General features: G+C 42.5%; 1 protein-coding gene across 1 annotated transcript in view; it reads right to left on the bottom strand.

Moving 5' to 3' along the window:
• Positions 1-7,182: 7,182 nt before the first annotated feature.
• The window catches only part of XRCC5 (X-ray repair cross complementing 5), a 99,371-nt gene continuing 83,850 nt past the window's right edge, over positions 7,183-22,703 (bottom strand). The window contains exons 20-21 of the mRNA XM_065880459.1: positions 13,040-13,114; positions 7,183-7,423 (exon numbers count right to left, since the gene is read on the bottom strand). Of these exons, the coding sequence (XP_065736531.1) occupies positions 7,409-7,423; positions 13,040-13,114 (90 nt within the window). The 3' untranslated portion in view covers positions 7,183-7,408. The remainder of the gene's footprint in view (positions 7,424-13,039; positions 13,115-22,703) is intronic.

Raw genomic sequence — 22,703 nt, 5'->3', positions numbered from 1 at the left:
CATGGTCACACAGCCAGGCAATGATTGAGGCAGGATCAGAAATGTAGGCAGTCTGATCCTAGGTTGGGCTCTTATTCATGATATTTGGTGGAAATTAAAAAGCAGCCTTCTGCAGAGACAGGAGGAATGAAAAAGGAGCTGTGGAATCACCAAGCGGCACAGACTCTGCAGACGACTGAAGCCCTGGATTCACGTCTGCACTCCTTCCTCCCTGGCCCCCAATTTCCCGCAGCTGCCAAGCTTGGGCCAGTGGTCATGGTGCACGAGGGACTGCACTCCTCAGAGCACTGCCCAAGGCTCCGGTGTAGAGAGTAAACAGGCGTGGGAGGGACACGGCATGCCTCCACGGTAGGCCCTGGACAGACGGCAGGAACCGTCCTGGCTCCACCCGGAGAATTCTGCAGAGTCTCGGGCTGTGACACAAGATGCAGGATGGCGAGCAGGAGGCCTGGGGGACTGGAATTTACCAACACTTACTGGTTTACTCCGTTGGAAGTGTTACTTCAATCAACTGATTTTAAATCTCAGATAAACCCACCAATTACCATATGTAGAGCAAAAGGGAAGTTTAGACGGGGAGGCAACTCCTCTGAGTTTATAGCCAGTACGCGAAGGAACCGGTGACAGGCGGCCAGTTGGCGAACCCAACATCGATTTTCTGCCCCCTTCTCCCTGACCTGTCTCCAGTTAGGATGCCTGAAACGATACAGATGCTCTTACTTCCCAGGTGCCCTTGCAGCGAGAATTGGACATGTGACACAGTTTCGCCCAAAGAAGTCAGCTGCCTCAGCACCACCCCCGTCTTTCTTTATAAAGAGGCAGCCACAGCTGGTGCTGCCTTGTCTACCTTTTTTGCTGCTTTGAATGGGAACAAGATGAGGAAAAGGCCAAAAGAACTGATCTTCCCCACGACATTCCTGGGCCACGGAATCACCGGCAGCTGCCTGTACTGCACTTCTTGCACGTGGAGAGAAGAAAGGCTTGCTCTGCTTCAGCCAGCGTTAGCTGGTGTTCCCACTGTTCACAGCCTGAAGTTCTCCTGACTATTCTGACTGCGAAGTTCGCATCCCTGCCGTGACACCAGTGAGGGGAGCAAGAGGTAGGCGCGTTATTTCATCACTCCTACGTATTTTGTAGCATTTTAACATTAAAAAGATTAGGATGCAAACTAAAATGGCCACTGGCTTTTCTCCATTTCTTAACATAATTAATGGCGTTTAGATGTGAAGAAATACTACACCTGAAAAGGTCCCATGAAACGGACTGCTGGGCCCATCTGGTTTCTTGGGTTCTCCAGCGTTCACATTGCCCTTCCCACTGCCTCTCGTTTGCTCGTGTCACATGGAGGGAAGGATGGGAGGCTGAGTCTTTATCTCCAGGGACAAGTCCATAGATCCCTTTAAATAATCACAAGCCCTAGCAAGCCTCCTGCTGCTTAGAGAACAAGGTTCCTTTGAAACGAATACTTCAGCTGTTTATGCCATAATATAGGTATGCTGCCATTGAGTAAAACTTCTTCTCAAATTGTCTTTGGAGCCTATAATTCATCCTTTTGGATTTCTGCAGTGGTCTACAAATTTTGAGTACACTTGATGTTTGGAAACAGTGAAAAGTCACCTCTGGTCAAACCTTATGAATAATGATCAAAACGATGCAGCTGGTTTGCTTTAAATGAGTGACTGAAACAAGCATGCTGCTTCCCAAGATTTCTTTGAAGAATTCCAAGAATTCCAGCCCCCTCTTCCTTTTTTGAGTCCCATATCTCTCCCCTTGCCTTTGAAGACCAGCAAGTGTGGCATTTGGGATGGCCTGCCTTCTCCCACCGCTCGTGCCCCGTAGCCCTCAGGCAGACGCAGGTAGAGCTCGCATCTAAGTGCCTCAGTTCCATCCACTTGTGAAACACTCGAGCCACAGATACGTTAGTTTTGGACGATATTTCCCCTTTAGTAAAAAAAAAAGTTAGGAGGGGACTGGTATTTCCGTATTACTTTGCATAGGGCTCATGCCTCAGCTTCATGTCTGGTCCAAGATAGACTCTAATCTTCTGAGGTGAGCACATTCTATTCTGTTCACCTCATCTGGCAAACACTGGGACGCAGGCCACAGGAACTTGGTGTTGACAAACAGGGTTCTTGGGTGCTGCTAAAGCTGCAGAAATGACACGTCAGCCTTAGGATAGCTTCTGCTGGATTCTGCCAACTCCTATCACACATTCCCAGGTGGGACTAGGGTATTACACCACCTGGCATCAGAGATGCCTTATAACTTCCTTTAACCCCCATCCTCTGCCAGCTTCTGTCAATGCAAACTAGTAAGAAACGACACATCTTTCAACCTTTTATTCTTGCTAGGGCAGGGACAGCGAAAAGCCACGCACACGTTACTTAAGGTTGGATTTGCCAGAGGTTCACCATGCCCTTCCTTCTGCCTCTCTGGGCAGGACTGTTTCTAATCCAAGTGGGTGGACCACCAGAATAGGGAGAGGAATCTCTTTCCTGTTTTCAAAATCGCTGGAGACCCCTCAGCAGGGCACAGTCTTAACACTATGGACAGACATAGCATCCTGTGAAATACACAACAAAGGCACGTGGCCACGTGGCATGCGTCTGCATCTTCGATGGTGTGTTGGATCTGGTCTCAGTTTCCCTCATTTGATCAAATTCAAGCCCAACAGCCGGAAATGCCATTTTTAAATTAGGAGCAATGACAAAGGTATCACAGACACTGCCTTCTGTGCTGTCCTGGTCCAGCTGTTATCTGCTTGCTGTTACTTTCAAGAACAGAGTTCATTTTCGTTCGTACTCCTGGAAGGGGAATTGTTACACAGATGTTTGGTTTTGGCCATGAAACCACAGCTTGGGGGCATGGGGGCCTATACTGTGACCTAAGGAGTAGAGTTCGCTGTTACTCACATTTGACTAATTTCAGGTTTCCGCAGTAAGGAACCCACGTAATTCAGAGATGACTGGACTCTCCGTGGGCAGCCTATGTCACCCTTGCCCTCCTTGACGCAGGTCAGAGTTCATCACAGTTATACGCATCCTCTAAAATAACCAACTCTAAAGACACTAGTGAGAAATAGAGATTTCACTGAATATTTAGTGGGGATGTGAAGACTCACACCCCACACGGGAAAAAACTAAGAAAAACGTGCCCCACAGATGCCCGTGCTTCCCTACTCCCAAATTTCCCCTCCCTGCCAGCCGCTGGACCTCAACCTCCTCCATCTCTAAAACTCTGCCCTCATTTACAACACAACATTTATCCAAAGGGAGGCTGGTAATTACCCAGAACACCCTACCACCCCTTCTGTTGTTCCCCAAGCTTCCCCGTGATGATGTCATCTTCCTCCTACGCCCCTCTCCCCATCCTGCCGTCACGCTATGTGCTCACTAATCCGAACAACCACTCTGTGAGGGGCTTAGAGAAATTCAGAGACTCACCCAAGCTAAGGCATGATAGTCGAGGACTCCTCCCAGGTCTGTCAGACCCCCCCTCAGGGTCCTCACCCACCCCACATGCCGCAGTGCAAAGGCCATGGGCCTGGGGAATGTACACGTGAGGCTGGGAGAGGGGCATGTGTCTGGGGCTGTTTTCTCTACACCCCGGGCAGCACCTGTTCCCCTTATTCAAGCAGCTCCTACAAAGCCAGCTGTGAACCCCCTTTGAGTGATAAGGTCCTGCCTTCTCCCAGGCCATCCTGCCTGCTGCCTGCCGGGAGGAAGACTTACCAATGTGATTGGTGACTCGACCTTATTTATTAGGGGTCATTAAAAGCCCCGACAGATTGTAAGTACATTAAAGGACATGCGCATTTCTTCTCTCCCCCAGGCGGCCAGTCTGGCCCTACTCTGAGTGGGCCCAACAGGGTGCTCTTGCCCTGCCCCAGGCTTGGCAGCCAGCTGGTGGCAAGATCTGGACGCAGGAGGCAGGCTACAAACATAGGTCATGAGCTACAACCCAGCTGCCCCTGATTTCCACCTTGCTGTTTGCTCCCTGTGTATTTAGCTCCAGCAGGGCACTAACAGGAGAGGGGTGGTTCACAGGGGAGGGTATGTCCATTGCTTGAGCCCTGGTTTTGATACTAATTTATATGATCAAAACCCAGGGGGACCATATAATCCATACTCCATATTAGGAGGACACTTCTGAGAGTGAAAGCGGACACTGTAAATTATGCCAGGACAACAACTCCTAAGTAAACTGGGATGCGTGGTCACCTTATTGAAACTATTAAAAACCTGGGCTTCCCTGGTGGCGCAGTGGTTGGGAGTCCGCCTGCCGATGCAGGGGACACGGATTCGTGCCCCGGTCTGGGAAGATCCCACATGCCGCGGAGCGGCTGGGCCTGTGAGCCATGGCCGCTGAGCCTGCGCGTCCGGAGCCTGTGCTCCACAACGGGACAGGCCACGACAATGAGAGGCCCACGTACTGCAAAAACAGACAGACAAACAAACAAACAAAAAACCTACCCTGGGTCCTAACACCCTACCTTGATCACACAGAGACTGGAACACTCAAGGTTCTGCAAGAAATAAGATGGAAATAAAGACAGAAGGCAGACCTATGAAAAAGTTCTGCCCATGCCTTCCTTCTACTTTGAGTTTTCATAATACCATAATGTTTTATTCATGTAAAGCATTTTATAGTTTACAAAGTACTTTCACAAGCATGCTCTTCCTTGATAAGCCTGGAAGGCAGGTAATATGTTTAGCATTTTGAAAAGGCCACAGAGTGAGCTGCAGAGGGAGAACACGAATCCAGGATCAGGGCGAGCCTAGTGTCCTTTCCTCACCCACACCGTGTCCCCTCACAGCCTCTACTCTGGACTGAGCTACCAGCTTGTGTTCTGAACCTAGAATACCTGGGAGAACAATATAGTGAGGCCAGTGGGAGATAGTGGACTGCATCACAGTGTTGTCTGAATCGAAATGAGCTGCAAACCCAGTCATCAGCACTGTGCATATTCAAACAGAAGTATATATGTGTTCATTTACTTCCAAAACCCAGGCTGGGCTAGGTAAGACACCGCCTATCCCCAACATGGCTTTCCAAGGAATTTTCAAGATTCTAAATTTTATACATATATTAATTGGCAAAGGACCAAACTCCAACATTTGAGACAGTGGCTTTTAATGGGGGGCAGCACATTTGGGTGGTGACTGGGCGGGAGTCCCCTCCTTTATCTCTACCACCTCTGCAAGTCAGTGAATGTTAGTGACACAGAGGTCCAAAGGCACCAGGCCCGATAACTTCCAATTCCCACACAAGCCTACCATGTGTGGGACTAGTGGCCTTCCGGGGACTAGCCTGCAGCTAATGATGACATCTTGCGTGCTGCTCTCTGGGGCCACGGCAGGCACAACACCTAGAAGTTCTACGGATCTGCACATCTCATTTCAGGGAAATGGGACCTTGGTGTGTTCATCTAAAACATGATGCCCCTACTCAAAACAGTATGTTCTGAACAAGTAAACACAGCACGGATACTCTGCCTACATGAAATTACATAGCTAATTTAGTCCTTTCTCTCCCTAGCCTGTTAAACTTGCTTCTTCTTTTGGGTATTAAGATAACTTAGGTAAAAGTGGAGTTAGGGGAAGCACAAATAATCCCACTGTGTATAACATAAATCAAAAAGTATCACAAAGGACTAACCTGATGCAAACTTTTCCTGGTTGGACAGAAGGACTGATGTTTCCGAGAAAGAATTCCCCAAACCGTCAAAGACACGGGATGCTTATGAGGCCATACTCATGGAACTGATTCATACTGCCAGGAGGATCTGATGTGAATAAGGAAGAATTTAGGGAAGAAAGTTTGCCCTCTTGATTCTGACAAATGTCTCAGTTTTGCCCAAGTCACAAAGCTCCCCTGGGCCTCAACTATCCAACTGGACAGTAAGATATGATACCCTTCATTGGGGTTGCTTTACAGGGGCAAACTGTTTGTCAAGATTGATTGAAGTGTGCACGGTATAATGAGATGTCCTAAAGGCCCAGAGTAAACAGCTCCCCTCTCTCTTCATGGAGTTCCATTTTCAATCAAAGCACAGAGGGTTTTTAATTCTCAGCACAGTACTGAAGAATTCTTCTGCAATTAGTAATTAGCAGCAGTCCACAGGAGGAATGAATCATTGATGCCTTTAATGTTCGCAAAATAAAGTGAGTCAAAGACTATTTATGGGGCTGCTGAGGATATGGGAGCCTGGGTACCATGAAGTTTGTGACACCAAGGAAGGAGAAGTTAGAATTTGGGGAAGAAATGAGGATAGGAAAAAAATAAGCGTTTCTTATTTTCTTATTATAGGAAAGGAAACATCATCCAGAGAGATAGGAAAGGAGACTTGGGTAGAGCTGGGAAAGATGGGAAAATTAAGGAAGAAGTGTTTTAACACAACCGAACTTTCTGTGAGACCTGCAAGTAGAGTGTAATGAAATGACAGAATCTTTTAACTACTGGTGATGAATCTCTCAGTTATTGTGTTGTTTTTCTTTTTCTTTTTTTTTTTGCAGTACACGGGCCTCTCACTGTCGTGGCCTCTCCCGTTGCGGAGCACAGGCTCCGGACGCGCAGGCTCAGCGGCTATGGCTCACGGGCCCAGCTGCTCCATGGCATGTGGGATCTTCCCGGACCAGGTCACGAACCCATGTCCCCTGCATCGGCAGGCGGACTCCCAACCACTGCACCACCAGGGAAGTCCTGTTTGCTTGTTTTTGTTTTAGGGTTCACTGATATGTCAGAGGCTGGGTCAAAGTAGCATCCTTTCTTCATGAGCACATCATCGTAACTTTGCTTAAAATGGGTACACAGGGAAACGGTGCTCCCCCACCCACCCTGCTGTACAGCCAAAGTAATGTGATGACTAAAATGCTTAAAAAAAAAAAAAAAAAAAGCTGGCCATGATTTTCCAAAGCCAGATTTCTGTTGGTAAGAAACTAATGCCACCATTTGATCAGAATAAGCTGTGATGCTGTAAGAGGATCAGACAATGGACTAGACCTCATGGGGAGTATTGAGAAACTCACCAGTGACCATGCCATCATTCTACACGAGATAATTTCATGAGGCCTGCAATCCTCAACGATATACCAGATCGGGATGAAATCCATTTTCCAGGAACTTCAAAGCACGTGTGTAATACACTGAGATCAATAAGACCACAAAAGAAAGAATACACTGATCAGAAAATAATGACTCTTTATTAACTTGTATGGGGTCTAAATTATCCCTTGTATACGTTTGTATTCATTCCACAGGGAATTAGGTGATTCACTTCTATATCATCTGCAGGGACCATCTCCAGATCCTCCGGTTCTACTCGAATGACCTCCTCCAGGTTGTTCTGTATAGAACTCTCAGCACCACAGTGATAGAAACTCTGGTAGATTCCCCACACATCCATGAGCTATATCAAGTCCAGCTGTAAACAGGAACAACAGATTTAGAGAGGAAGCAGGCCAACTCCAGAACACTGCTTCTCTGGGGAGAGAACCATAGTGACAATGGTTCTCGTCACTGGTGGCACGCATGGACTTGCACACTTACTCACCGCTAACTAACTTAGGAGTTAAATTTAGGAGTTAAATTCTAAGTACCTCTTCATTTCAATCCTAAGAAGTTCTCCACAAAACGGCTGAAAGTTTTTACTGGACTGCTGTCATGTGAGGCTTAAAGGCAGGAAGTTTCCACACATGAAAGATGGATACAAAAGCCAATACTCTACACAGCGTCCCAGGCATCCAGACTCAGTGTGATAAGGTCCAGAAATCCCCAAATACCTATCAGCCTGTTCTGTTTACATAAAGTTAACTGAGAACATTTAAGAATTAGGCTTTTTAAAAGCTGTTTTTATTTGTCAACCCACACAAATCACACATTGTATTGCTTATTTTGGTTGAGAGCAATTTCAGTAAATTATGACATTTTGCTGCTACAGGAATAGCCTTCCCAGCTCTTTTTTAGTCCTTCAATGACAGGATTAAACTGAATGAACAATAAACTTAAAAAACCATAGAGCACAGGAACATCCATTATGAAATTACTTATCTGATTACAAGTATAATGGCAATAAATAATAGTGTAGAGAGCTGCTGGTATGTTAGAAATTAAAACACAAATATGTGAGCTGGAAAACAAAACGGTGGAAATAACTGCTGAGGAGCAGAATAAAGAAAAAAGAATGAAAAAGAATTGAAGACAATCTCAGAGACCTCTGGGACAACACTAAATGCACCAACATTCGAATTACAGGGGTCCCAGAAGAAGAAAAGAAAAAGAAAGGGTCTGAGAAAATATTTGAAGAGATTATAGTTGAAAACTTCCCTAATGGGAAAGGAAACAGTCACCCAAGTTCAGGAAGAACAGAGAGTCCCATATAGGATAAACCCTAGGAAAAACACACCAAGACACATATTAATCAAACTAACAAAAATTAAATTCAAAGAAAAAATATTAAAAGCAGCAAGGGAAAAACAAAAAGTAACATACAAAGGAATTCCCATAAGGTTACCAGCTGATTTTTCAGCAGAAACTCTGCAGGCCAGAGTAGGATCTACTTAAAGTGATGAAAGAGAAAAACCTACAACCCAGATTACTCTACCCAGCAAGGATCTCCTTCAGATTCGATGGAGAAATCAAAAGCTTCTCAGACAAGCAAAAGCTGAGAGAATTCAGCACCACCAAACCAGCTTTACAACAAATGCTAAAGAAACTTATCTAGAAAAGAAAAAGACCCGCAAAAACAAACCCAGATGAATTAAGAAAATGGTAATAGGAACATACATATTGATAATAACCTTGAATGTAAACAGATTAAATGCCCCAACCAAAAGACACAGACTGGCTGAATGGATACAAAAAAAAGACCCACATATATGCTGCCTACAGGAGACCCACTTCAGACCTAGGGACACATATAGACTGAAGGTGAAGGGACGGAAAAAGATATTCCATGCAAATGGAAATCAAAAGAAAGCTGGACTAGCAATACTCATATCTGATAAAATAGACTTTAAAATAAAGACTGTTACAAGAGATAAGGAAGGACACTACATAATGATCAAAGGATCAATTCAAGAAGAAGATATAACAATTATAAATGTTTATACACCCAACATAGGAGCACCTCAGTACATAAGGCAAATGCTAACAGCCATGAAAGGAGAAATCGACAGTAACACAATCATAGTAGGGAACTTTAACACACCACTTCCATCAATGGACAGATTATCCAAACAGAAAATAAATAAGGAAACACAAGCTTTAAATGACACAATAGACCAGATAGATCTAATTGATATTTATAGAACATTCCACCCAAAAGTGGCAGAATACACTTTCTTCTCAAGTGCACACGGAACATACTCCAGGATAGATCACATCTTGGGTCACAAATCAAGCCTCAGAAAATTTAAGAAAAATGAAATCGTATCAAGTTTCTTTTTTGAACACAACACTATGAGACTGGAAATCAATTACAGGAAAAAAAAAATGTAAAAAACACAAAATACATGGAGGCTAAACAATGCCTTACTAAATAACCAAGAGATCACTGAAGAAATCAAAGAAGAAATTAAAAAATATATAGAAACAAATGACAATGAAAATACGATGACCCAAAACCTATGGGGCACAGCAAAAGCAGTTCTAAGAGGGAAGTTTATAGCAATTCAATCTCACCTCAAGAAACAAGAAAAATCTCAAATAAACAATCTAACCCTACACTTAAAACACCTAGAGAAAGAAGAGCAAAGAAAACCCAAAGTCAGTAGAAGGAAAGAAATCACAAAAATCAGAGCAGAAATAAATGAAATAGAAATGAAGAAAACAATAGCAAAGATCAATAAAACTATAAGCGGCTCTTTGAGAAGATAAAACTGATAAACACTTAGGCAGACTCATCAAGAAAAAAAGGGAGAGGACGTAAATCAATAAAATTAGAAACGAAAAAGGAGAAATCACAACTGACACTGCAGAAATACAAAGGATTATAAGAGACTACTACAAACAGCTATATGCCAATAAAATGTACACACGAAGAAATGGACAAATCCTTGGAAAGGTACAATTTTCCAAGACTGAACGAGGACAAACTAGAAAATATAAACAGACCTATCCCAAGTAATGAAATTGAAACCATAATTTAAAATCTTCCAACAAACAAAAGTCCAGGACCAGATGGCTTCACAGGCAAATTCTATCAAATATTTAGAGAAGAGCTAACATCGATCCTTCTCAAACTCTTCCAAAAAATTGCAGAGGGAGAAACACTCTCAAATTCATTCTACGAAGCCACCATCACCCTGATACCAACACCAGACAAAGGTATCACAAAAAAAGAAAATTATAGACCAATATCACTGATGAACATAGATGCAAAAATTCTCAACAAAACACTAGCAAACAGAATTCAACAACATATTAAAAGGATCATACACCATGACCAAGTGGGATTTATCCCAAGGATGCAAGGATTCTTCAATATATGCAAATTAATCAATGTGATATACCATATTAACAAATTAAAGAATGAAAACCATATGATCATCTCAATAGATGCAGAAAAAGCTTTTGACAAAATTCAACACACATCTATGATAAAAACTCTCCAGAAAATAGGCATAGAGGGAAACTACCTCAACATAATAAAGGCCATATATGACAAACCCACAGCAAGCATCATACTCAATGGTGAAAAACTGAAAGCGTTTCCACTAAGAACAGGTACAAGACAGGGATGTCCACTCCCACCACTCTTACTCAACATAGTTTTGGAAGTCCTAGCCACGGCAATCAGAGAAGAAAAAGGAGAAAAAGGAACACAAACTGGAAAAGAAGAAGTCAAACTGTCACTGTTTGCTGATGACATGATACATCGAAAATCCTAAAGATGCCACCAGAAAACTACTAGAACTAATCAATGAATTTGATAAAGTTGCAGGATACCAAGTTAATGCACAGAAATCTCTGGCATTCCTATACACCAACAACGAAAAATCAGAAAGAGAAATTAAGGAAACAATCCCATTTACCACTGCAACAAAAAGAATAAAATACCTAGGAATAAACCTGCCTAAAACACTTGTACTCAGAAAACTATAAAACACTGATGAAAGAAATCAAAGATGACATAAACAGACGGAGAAATATAGCATGTTCTTGGATTGGAAGAATCAATACTGTGAAAATGACTATACTACCCAAAGCACTCTACAGATTCAATGCAATCCCTATCAAACTACTAATGGCATCCTTCACAGAATTAGAACAAAAAATTTTACAATTCATATGGAAACACAAAAGACCCTGAACAGCCAAAGCAATCTTGAGAAAGAAAAACGGAGTCGGAGGAATCAGGCTCCCCGACTTCAAACTATACCACGAAGTTACAGTAATCAAGACAGTATGGTACTGGCACAAAAACAGAAATATAGATCAATGGTACAGGATAGAAAGCCCAGAGATAAACCCATGCACATGTGATCACCTAATTTACAACAAAGGAGGCAAGAACATACAATGGAGAAAAGACAGCCTGTTCAATAAATGGTGCTGGGAAAAGTGGACAGCTACATGTCAAAAAATGAAATTAGAACACTCCCTAACACCATACACAAAAATAAACTCTAAATAGATTAAAGACCTAAATGTAAGACCAGACACTATAAAACTCTTAAAGGGAAACACAGAAAAAACACTCTTTGACATAAACCACAGGAAGATCCTTTTTGACCCACCTCCTACAGTAATGGAAATAAAAACAAAAATAAACAAATGGGACTTAATTAGACTTCAAAGCTTTTGCACAGCAAAGGAAACCATAAACAAGATAAAAAGACAACCCTCAGAATAGGAGAAAATATTTGCAAGTGAAACAATAGACAAAGGATTAATCTACGAAGTATACAAACAGCTCATGGAGCTCAATAACAAAAAAACAAACAATCCAGTTAAAAACTGGGTGGAAGACCTAAACAGACATTTCACCAAGGAAGACATACAGATGGCCAAGAGGCGCATGAAAAGATGTTCAACATCATTAATTATTAAAGAAATGCAAATCAAAACTACAGTGAGGTATCACCTCACACCCATCAGAATGGCTATTATCAAAAAATCTAGAAACAATAAATGCTGGAAAGGGTGTGGTGAAAAGGGAACCCTCCTGCACTCTTGGTGGGAATGTAAATTGATACAACCACTATGGAAAATAGTATGGAGGTTCCTTAAAAAACTAAAAATAGAACTACCATACGACCCAGCAATCCCTGGACATATACCCTGAGAAAACCATAATTCAAAAAGAGACATGTACCACAATGTTCACTGCAGTACTATTTACAGTAGCCAGGACATGGAAGCAACCTAAATGTCCATCGACAGATGAATGGATAAAGAAGATGTGGCACATATATACAATGGAATATTACTCAGCCATAAAAAGAAACGAAACTGAGTTATTTGTAGTGAGGTGGGTGGACCTAGAGTCTATCATACAGAGTGAAGTAAGTCAGAAAGACAAAAACAAATACTGCATTCTAATGCATATATACGGAATGTAAAAAAAAAAAAAAGGTACTGATGAACCTAGTTGCAGGGCAGGAATAAAGATGTAGATATAGAGAATGGACTTGAGGCCATGGGGTGGGAGGCGGAAGCTGGGGCGAAGTGAGAGTAGCATCGACATGTATACACTACCGAATGTAAAATAGTTAGCTAGTGGGAAGCAGCAGCACAGCACAGGGAGATCAGCTCGGTGCTTTGCAATGACCTAGAGGGGTGGGATAGGGAGGATGGGAGGGAGGCTCAAGAGGGAGGGGATATGGTGGCATGTGCATGCTTATGGCTGATTCACTTTGGTGTACAACAGAAACTAGCACGGTATTGTGAAGCAATTATATTCCAATAAAGATCTATTTAAAAAAAAAGAGAAAAAGAAAATAAGAAGCAAGTCTATGGTAAGCAGGCTTTGTGGCTGTATTTACAGCTTAGGCAAGTTCAAGCATTAGAACACCTGCTATATATTAAAAGTACTTACCAAATCATCCACGTCACCACCTTCCTCACATACAGCTGCTGTGTCTTCATCTGGATTTTCTTTGGGGGCCAGAAACTGTGAATAGAAGTCAGGCACAATACCAAAAGGATGTTTTTGCCTCCTTTAATGGAGGAACGCATGCAAATGGCCCCAAAGAAACACCATCTTGACGTACACCCCTTCATTTGGCTCTGGATGAGAGGACCAATTGTGAGGTTGAATAGTGCACTAACTAGTCACAGAGAAAGTTCTTGACGAGAGGGAGGAAATGACACGGCTCGCCAAGGCAGCGAGCACGCGGAGGGTCCTACATCAGGCACAGAGGACAGCAGACATTCCCATTTCTGCTTCCACAGGGGGCATGTGGGCTCCTGAGGGTTCAGAAGAGAACCAAACACCCCAAACAGGTATGTCTCTGCCTCTTTTGAAGAGAGCATTAAGAATCAAGTGTCTGGACTTAAAGATTATAACCATCTATTCCTCAGTTTCACTGAGGACAAAAAAGGTAAAAGGAAGGACTTCTTTTAGAGATGTGAAACACAGAAATGGGTGAGCTTGGGAGACTGTTCAATTCTTTTTCTGGCAATCTTTAAATTTCTGTTAGAAATTGTTTGAAAACACGAAGGTGGATGAGAAAACTTCTAGTGTACACTTCTGCTTAGCATCAGTGTTGTAGACTTGGAACTTCTAAAAGGCAGCTACGTAGAAAAGCAAGGGCCCTGAATTGAAGTTTGCAAGCATCTAGGAATGCAACTCAGATGTTAAAAGGGTAGTGAGTGCCCTTGAAGACTATCTGAACATTCCTGCCCTCCATCCTGTCCCTCCAAGAGATAGCAGTGGGGACTCTTATCCTTTAAGGTGTGTGGTAACTGCATCTAAGAGCTAGTTTCTATGAACCACTTATCCATCCTCACACGAGAGTTGATCTTCTTGTAGCACAAGTACATAACATGGTGGCAGAGACAAGGCTGCAGGAGTGAGTGTTTTTAAAAGGGGAGGTGGGAGGCGAGGCACGCCTCTCCCGGCAAGCATCCCTCAGGGTCAGTGTGCATGGAGCCTGCAGGCAGTGAGCGAGCCTTTCGGCCCACTTGCTCCTGTAGTAGCTCCACCCAAGAAGGAAAGGTGTACTCGTACGCACTGTCCTCACCTTCTCGACATGAAAGCATGGCAAGAACCGCTTTCCCTATATATCCCTGTGATTTCTATGGTACAGTGGACATAATGGAGGCCTCGGAAACCTAAGATCTGTAAATAGGCCTTGTTAGCACCTTGGACATGGCCATGACAGGTTTTTTTGGTTTTTTAAAAATTAATTAATTTATTTTTGGCTGTGTTGGGCCTTCACTGCTGTGCGCAGGCTTTCTCTAGCTGCAGCGAACGGGGGCTACTCTTCGTTGCGGTGCACGGGCTTCTCATTGCGCTGGCTTCTTTTGTTGTGGAGCACAGGCTCTAGGTGCGTGGGCTTCAGTAGTTGTGGCTCTCAGGCTCTAGAGCACAGGCTCAGTAGATATGGCGCACGGGCTTAGTTGCTCCGTGGCATGTGGGATCTTCCTGGCCCAGGGCTCGAACCCGTGTCCCCTGCATTGGCAGGCGGATTCTTAACCACTGCACCACCAGGGAAGTCCCTGACAGTTTGTTTTTGACTCAACATCCCTCCTGGACTTTTTCCTCCTCAGTCAAAAACATCTCATCATTCATTAACTTCAATTTTGATTGAGAGATTAAGGAATTTTTCTTCTTCTAAGGACATTTACAAATCTTTCCATAGCCCTCTGTTGACCCTGAACTGGACTGTGTTCAGCGCTGGGCAGAAGGGGACAGAAAATGCTAGCAGTGGGCACACAGCCTGGAACAGAACTGTAACGCAGCATCCATATCATTAATTCTATTTATTCGGCTGATTTTTAATAAAGATATCTGAGGGCCACATAGAGATACATGAATAAGAAATTCATACTGTATTTGCATATGGTTTACATCTAAAGCTTAAACCCTGCTCTTAGATGCCCAAATTAATCTTTACTTATGATTCTAATTATTATCAATATTGAAAAAATATTTTTTATTTTATTCCTCTCCTCTCCTACTCACGATCATTAATCCCCACATGGTTTTCCCTGCAGCAAGAATACCAGCGCAAAGGACAAAGACTTATCCAGCTGGTAAGAAGTGAATAAAAGTTAGAGCTGTGTCTTACCATACACCTCTGTGGGGCTACAAACAACCGGCACCTTCAAACACAAGCTCCATGGTCTCAGTGTTTCTGTAGTCCACTATGTCTTTTATCATCCCTTAGAAACCTGATACATGGTAGGTATTTATTGATGAATCTAGAAAATTCCTAATGTTTTTTGGCACGCAGCCTCTAAAAGCTCTAATTCCCATTCCCTCCTCACCTGCAAAAGCCCCTTTCACACTGCAATTACAGGATAAATGAAGATAGGACTGTCTGCACAGTATGACCATGGTATATACAATTAAACACAAATGGCATGTCTCTGAGATGAGGCCAAGCTCCTAGGAAGAAAGGAACGGCAGCAAACAAACTTCCATTTCCATCAAGTGCTAAACATCTGCAACTGATTTCCTGACAGATCTGCTTCACATTTCTGCTCAAGCAAATTACAGCTAAAAGCTGGGCTGCCATCCATTATCCTCCCCAAAGCCCCAGGCAAGGCTGATCTCTTACACATATCATATCACTCCTTACCATCAGAGTTTTTAACTACAAGTAATTTCCAGGCTGTGCAGTGACAGGGAAGCTAGAGATAAAGCAGAGAATTCAACGACTGGCCTGTTTTCTCAATAAAAGCAACAGGTTCTTTGAACGCAGCCGAAAGGGTCACACATCAACTCTTGACTTTTCTTTTGTTCTTTCTCTCTGCAATATGCTGAAAAAGCAGAGAATAAACAGAAAGAACCGTTGTTCTGTCCTCCATCCTCAAACCACCATCATTTACTTGGGGTTACCAAGAAAGAACCTCCTTACTTGGAGATCTTTATGAAATGGATAAACTACTACTTCTCAGGTACACCGAAATACAGTCCTGGCCACAAGCAGAGAAATGGCATCAATAACCTCTATAGAGAAGCTTCCAGTCCTATTGCTCCATAAGACTAAAAACTAAAAATCAGCTTGTCCTCAGACCCTTACCAATCCCCAAACTGAAAACACATGGCTTCCACCGGGCTTATTCCAACACCATCAGGTGATTCCAAAGAATCACCCATAATCCAGATACACAAAAGCATCAGGAAGAATGAAAATCCGCTTGCATGAATTTTGTCTACAACGACACACACTTAGGCTCCATTAACGCTATTCTCATGCTATAAAGGCAACACAGTGGAGCAGAGAAATCCTGCTGACTAGTGTGGAGGGAAGAACCATAACCTAAGCACTGCCGCTCCTCAGTAACCCCGGGCAAGCCGCCTGGCCTCTCTATAACTAGTCTTCCTCAAAAATAAGATGGGAATACTACTACTGACCCTGTCTATTTCATGGGGTTGTATTGCTTCTCAGGTAAAATAAAGTATACAAAAATGCTTTGTGGTACTGTAGATTTTATGTTCCAATTCCTAGGAATACACCCAAAACATGTCTACCAAATGATAGGTATAAGAATACTCACAGCATTTCTATTCACAATTCCCAAAGTTTGGAAACAATCAAACGTCCATCATTAGGAGAATGGATGAATAAATTGTGGTACAGCCATAAAAGCGAATACTACCTAGCTATAATAAAGAATGAACAATTTTAACATCATGGATGAATCATAAAAGGCATGATTCCAATTATGTGAAGGTTAAGCCAGGCAAAATGACTCTCAAGTGACAGATGTCATCAGGGAGCCTTCTGAGGAGTTGGAAATGCTCTTTATTTTGATCTGGGTGGTGGGTACTCCGATATATGAGCATGTAAGAATTTATCAGTGTACACATTTAAGATTTGTGCATTTACTGTATGTTCCACCTCAAAAAAAGTTTTAATTGTATCTTAAAAGTATCAAGCTCTAAACAAATATAAGGTAACACTGTGATATTTTAATTATCGCTTTTCTCATACTAACATCCAGAACAATTACACTAGAGATCTAAGGCAGAAAAGGAAAGTGGAAAAGAGCAAAGAAGAGTGTCATGGGGTCCAAGAGCGGCCGGCAGTGAGAGAAAACTGTTCTCAAGAAATGATTCCTAAATTTTATCTTATAATCCTTCACAAATTAGTTTTGGAGATCTCTTTTGAAAGAGGGAGCATGAGCCTCTTTTCTTTATGTACATGCAGCTGGTGGCATTCTAAGGCGGAGGCATGGAGATGACTATAGTGGGAATCCAGGGTCTGGGCTCTAGGCAATTCAGCTAGCCATGAACTTGTTGTGAGACACTGAGAAAGTCAACTTCACATCTCTAGACTGCATCTAGATAATGACCAGATCACTAAGCACTGAGCATCTGTGATGCTACGATGGAAAAATCAATAAATGTCAACAACAAAAAAGCAGGCTAGATTAGGCAGCTGTAAGGAAAACAAGTGCTAAAATGATGCTTTCTCCCCCATAGATCTTGTATCAAATGATTGTTTAGACATAGCTCAGCATCCTGGAATCCCGTAAGAAACAATATTCCAAAGCCATGGGAAGAAATCCTCTTTCCCCTCTGTGCTCTTAATATGGAGTAAAAAGAATGGAGGACTGGGGGTCAGTCCAACAACTGTAAGGCCAGTGACTTACTATGAGATCTCAGACACATCATTTTACGTCTCAGCCCTAAGTTTCTTCATATATAAAATAAGGAGTTTGGACTAGATCAGTATTTTTCAGGTTCTGTTCCTTGAGGTCCTGAGGGTTCTTCCAAGTCCCGTGGGCCTGGGCAACCCCAATTTGCCACTCCCACTGCCCATCAAGTGAGAAGCATCACCTTTCTCTGTTTTATCTATCAGGCTTCCTTGTAAGCTTTCAGTTTTAAGAAATAAAAACTCAGCTAGGAGATCATAAGGATTCATTCCAGCTGAATAAAATTCTACACAACTTAAGCCAGTATCTTCCGCCTTAGTGAAGGCTCTGACTTGTTTAAATTCTTTTAGCCCAGGGCTTCTCAGAAGCAGCATCCTTTGTTGTGGGGGCCTGCACCCACTAGGAGGCAGTAGCACGCCGCCTGCTGTAACCACCCAGAATCTCTGGACAATGGCAATGTCTCCTGGGGAACAAAATCACCCTTGGCTGAGAACCACTGTTCTATCCCTAACACAGGTTAGTAGGAAAAACTTAAAAGAAACATTTTTTTAAATAAAGAAGATAAACTTCAAATGAAGAATCAGCTTATCTCGACCTTTCACAAGTCCAGGCCTCTCACTGACTGTGGTTCTCAGATGCTCCTGGAATGTGCCAGGATAAACAGGCACACCTCCTACCCACCACAGAGCCACGCCCTGTGAAATGAGCTGACGGAGGAAGGGTGCACAGGCGCTACGAAGGCCCATCCACGTTGTCGCAAATGGCAGGATTTCCATCTTTTTACGGCTAAGGAGTATTCCATTGTATATGTATACCACCTCTTTATCCATTCATCAACGATGGGCACTTAGGTTTTTTCCATATCTTGGTTATTGTAAATAATGCTGCGGTGAACAAAGAAGTGTATATATCTTTTTGAATGATGGACCTTGAGAGTATTATGCTAAGAGAAATAAGTCAGATAGAGAAAGACAAATAGTATATGATTTCACTCATATGTGGAATATAAAAACAAAACAAAATAAATGAACAAACCAAACTAAACAAAAACAAACACACAGATACAGAGAATAGAGTGGTGGTTACCAAAAGGGAAGGCATGAGGGGAGGGCGAAATGGGTAGAGGGGGTCAGCTGTATGGGGATGAATGGACACTAAACTTTTGGTGGTGAGCATGCTGTAGTGTATACAGAAGTCAAAATATAATGTTGTACACAGAAATTTACATAATGTTATAAACCAATGTTAACTCAATAAATATAAATAAATAAAATAAAGCCGGAGGAAAAAATATAAAAGACCTTATCAAACATCAAACATTGATGGCATGTCTAACAATAAAAACTAGAAACAGAAAAGTTAAATGAAAGAATTCACAAGTTATAATGACAATAAACATGAATGAAAAAGAGGGGTAATATTTATGTCTAGGCTTTGAAATGAAATAGAGGTATCAGTTATTGAAAAGAATAGTGACTGTCTATGCTTATGTCATGAAAGAACTTTCTATTTCTGCAGCAAGGCTGACGTACCTATATTTCTCAAAGAATCATAAAATCCACATATTTCTAGAATACACTGGAGGGAAACAGCTCTCCTTAAGACGTACAAGTGTAAAGTTATGATTTAACTTTCATTTAAAATGGACATCCTGAATAATTATTTCCTTTCAAATCATCAACATTTAATAGCAATAATGTGACAGCTGCTAACTTTAAATAACTTATGGTAAATATCTTGAAAGAATTTTAATGGACTATGAGGACTGTTCTCCAATCTCTGATTATAGCCAAGTTTCCTTAAGTGATTATTTGGTAAGTGGCCAAACTTAACACTTGCTTTGGGACTTCCCTGGTGGCGCAGTGGTTAAGAATTCGCCTGCCAATGCAGGGGACACGGGTTCGAGCCCTGGTCCGGGAAGATCCCACATGCTGCGGGGCGACTCAGCCCCTGTGCCACAACTACTGAGCCTGCGCTCTAGAGCCCGTGAGCCACAACTACTAAGCCTGCGTGCCACAACTACTGAAGCCCACGCGCCTAGAGCCTGTGCTCTGCAACAAGAGAAGCCACTGCAGTAAGAAGCCCACGTACCGCAATGAAGAGTAGCCCCCACTTGCCGCAACTAGAGAAAGCCCGTGTGCAGCAACGGAGACCCAACACAGCCAAAAAAACAAAAAATAAATAAATAAATTTAAATAAATAAATAAAAACACTTGCTCTGAAGAAAATGTAAATGAATATTTTAGTGTATGGCCAAAAGTGATTACACTTCCATAACTTACCTAAGAGAAAAAGCTGAAGCATGTCTCTCCTATTAAAACCACAAGGAATCAACTTCCTTGAGCCAGAATCTCACTAATTCTCCCCATTATCATCTGTATGTACACTTTTCCTTCCACATTTCTCTCCAAAAATCAACAGGTGCCATTTAAAAATATTGTTAATATAAAGGATTAAGTTTTCATTCTGAAAAAAAATGAAGGGTTCATGTGATACTGAAGCAGACACAAAGGCATAACTGCAAGTCACACAGGACAGAGTGTGCGCTGAGCGTAAATCACAACAATGGGCTCCACTCTGCTGTTTACCATGTTTTCTTCCTATTCAGACATGGTGATGTTTTCAGAGTTGTCTTAAACCGCAACCAACTGAAATCAGTTCTGTTGATACTAGAATCATGTAAGGACACCAGCCCATATCTAGTCGTAACTGAAACTCCTCTCTGCAGCTTCATTACCAGACATTACAATTCCTGATGGTTAGGCTCGGTGCCCTTACATTCCAAAGGTGATGCTGCATTTGCAACAAAGACTAAGCCCCAGACACTTGCAAGCAGCACACTATCCCTTCCTAGATTTCTTTCTTTTCTGATTTTTCTGGGGTCACTTAGCTGAGACACCTTTGGTTAAGAGGTACTGCTGGGAGGAAAGACTACCTTTTTCTCCCAAAACTGTAATGTGTACTCAACTCTCACCTGGATGATAGGTTTTTTTTTAATGCAATGACTAAAATTATTTGCCTTGACTTACTGTACCTGTTTAACAAAAACTGATTGATAAGCTTTCACCCTATGTGATTTTATGTGTCAACTTGGCTACACTATGGTGACCAGCTGCTGTGTCAAACACTAGTCTAGAGGTTTCTGTACAGGTATTTTGTAAATGCGACTAAAATTTACAATCAGCTGACTTTAAGTAAAGGTTACCCTTGGTAATGTTGGTAGGCCTCATCCAATCAGTTGAAGGAATTCTGTCTCTGGACTGTAATAGAGAAATCCTGCCTGAATTTCCAACTTGCTGGCCTGCTCTACAAATTTCAAGTTTGCCAGCCCCAACAATTGTGTGAGCCAATTCCTTAAAATAAATCAGTCCCCACCACCCCCATACATACACACACACAGACACCGGACACACACGCATTCTATTGGTTCTGCCTCTCTGGAGAGTCCTGAATGATGCATCCTAGTTCAAGGGGGAAAGATTATCATGCCATTGTATAAAATAACAAACAGAAATAGAACCACTTAAGTGGCACTCTGAAGCCCAAGGCACTCAGTCCTGACTGTGGCAGAAGGGGGTACAGACACCACTGAACCCCTTCTGAGACAATAATCAGCACCTTGGAGTATGCTTTTTTTTTTTTTTTTTTTTTAATCCTGGTTTAAAAATTCAATTATTGGGGCTTCCCTGGTGGCGCAGTGGCTGAGGGTCTGCCTGCCGATGCAGGGGACACGGGTTCGTGCCCCGGTCCAGGAGGATCCCACAGGCTGCAGAGCGGCTGGGCCCGTGAGCCATGGCTGCTGAGTCTGCGCATCCGGAGCCTGTGCTCTGCAATGGGAGAGGCCACAACAGTGAGAGGCCCGCGTACCGCAAAAAAAAAAAAAATTTCAATTATTTCCCTTTGAAGCATGAGGATGGATAGCTTCACTTTAACTAGGCCCTAACATCAGCCCATCTCGCCAAAAGACATTTAACAAGACGAGTGATGTTTTCTACTCTTATATAGCAGTCCACGTGGCCTTCTAATCCCAACCTGGTCGTGGCGAGGAGGCAGAATTCCTCACATCCTTTCTCTGAAAATGGCTGCTGCTACTTAAGCACCTCAAGTATCTGGAAACCTTCATTAACTGATGCTTACTATGAAGTTTAAAATTAAGCAAAAAAGGCCTCTGCGTAATCGTACTTCATAAATATTCATCTACTATGTATGCCTCACTGGACGTTAACTCTCGTGGGGACTGTGGTTAACAGTGCAGAGGGCTTGGCCTCTGTTCGTCCAGGCTCTTCCTATCTCAGGCTCCAGGGCCATGGGCAGCTTATCTAAGGAGACAACATGGAGTATGCTTTTTAAATTCTGGGATCTTACTTCCTGAAAGCGGGGGCCATATCTGTTCTTTAACAAAATGCTTTTGCCAGGCAAAGTGCTTAATAAAAATTCTTGTATACTCTAACTCCACTGCCAAACAATATTATGGTTTTTTCCAAGTGCATTTATTGAGCTGAAAATTCAAGGTATTTAAAATTTGGCCGTAGATGAACATCTCCAGCCTTGTTTCTGCCATTTCCTTAGATTACTGTCCACCAGTCCCACACCAAGCTCTCCCTTAGCTTGGCAGTTAATTTTTGAGTCTCCAGTTTTTCCTTCTACTACCTTATAATCAGCTGTTGGAGTTTCTAGAGGGCGGAGTGCTGTCTTATCATCGAGCACAGTGCCTAGCAAACAGCACAGACTTAGCACATAACTGACAGATGCCAGGTGTGGTACTAGCAGGGCTGGGTCAACCAGTGACTATAAGTGACACTGAATGTTACAAACCATATACTTTTGAGCTACTCAATTTAATTTCATTAAACTTTCACCACAAATCTGAGGTATAATGAAAGACTACTGAGCTAAATAGCTATATGTTTTTGACTCATAACTGAAATCAG

This window comes from Phocoena phocoena, chromosome 7, assembly GCF_963924675.1.
Source record: "Phocoena phocoena chromosome 7, mPhoPho1.1, whole genome shotgun sequence".
Classification (NCBI taxonomy): Eukaryota; Metazoa; Chordata; class Mammalia; order Artiodactyla; family Phocoenidae; genus Phocoena; species Phocoena phocoena.
Note: the sequence above shows the minus strand (reverse complement) of the source record. Positions and strands in the feature narration are given on the sequence as shown.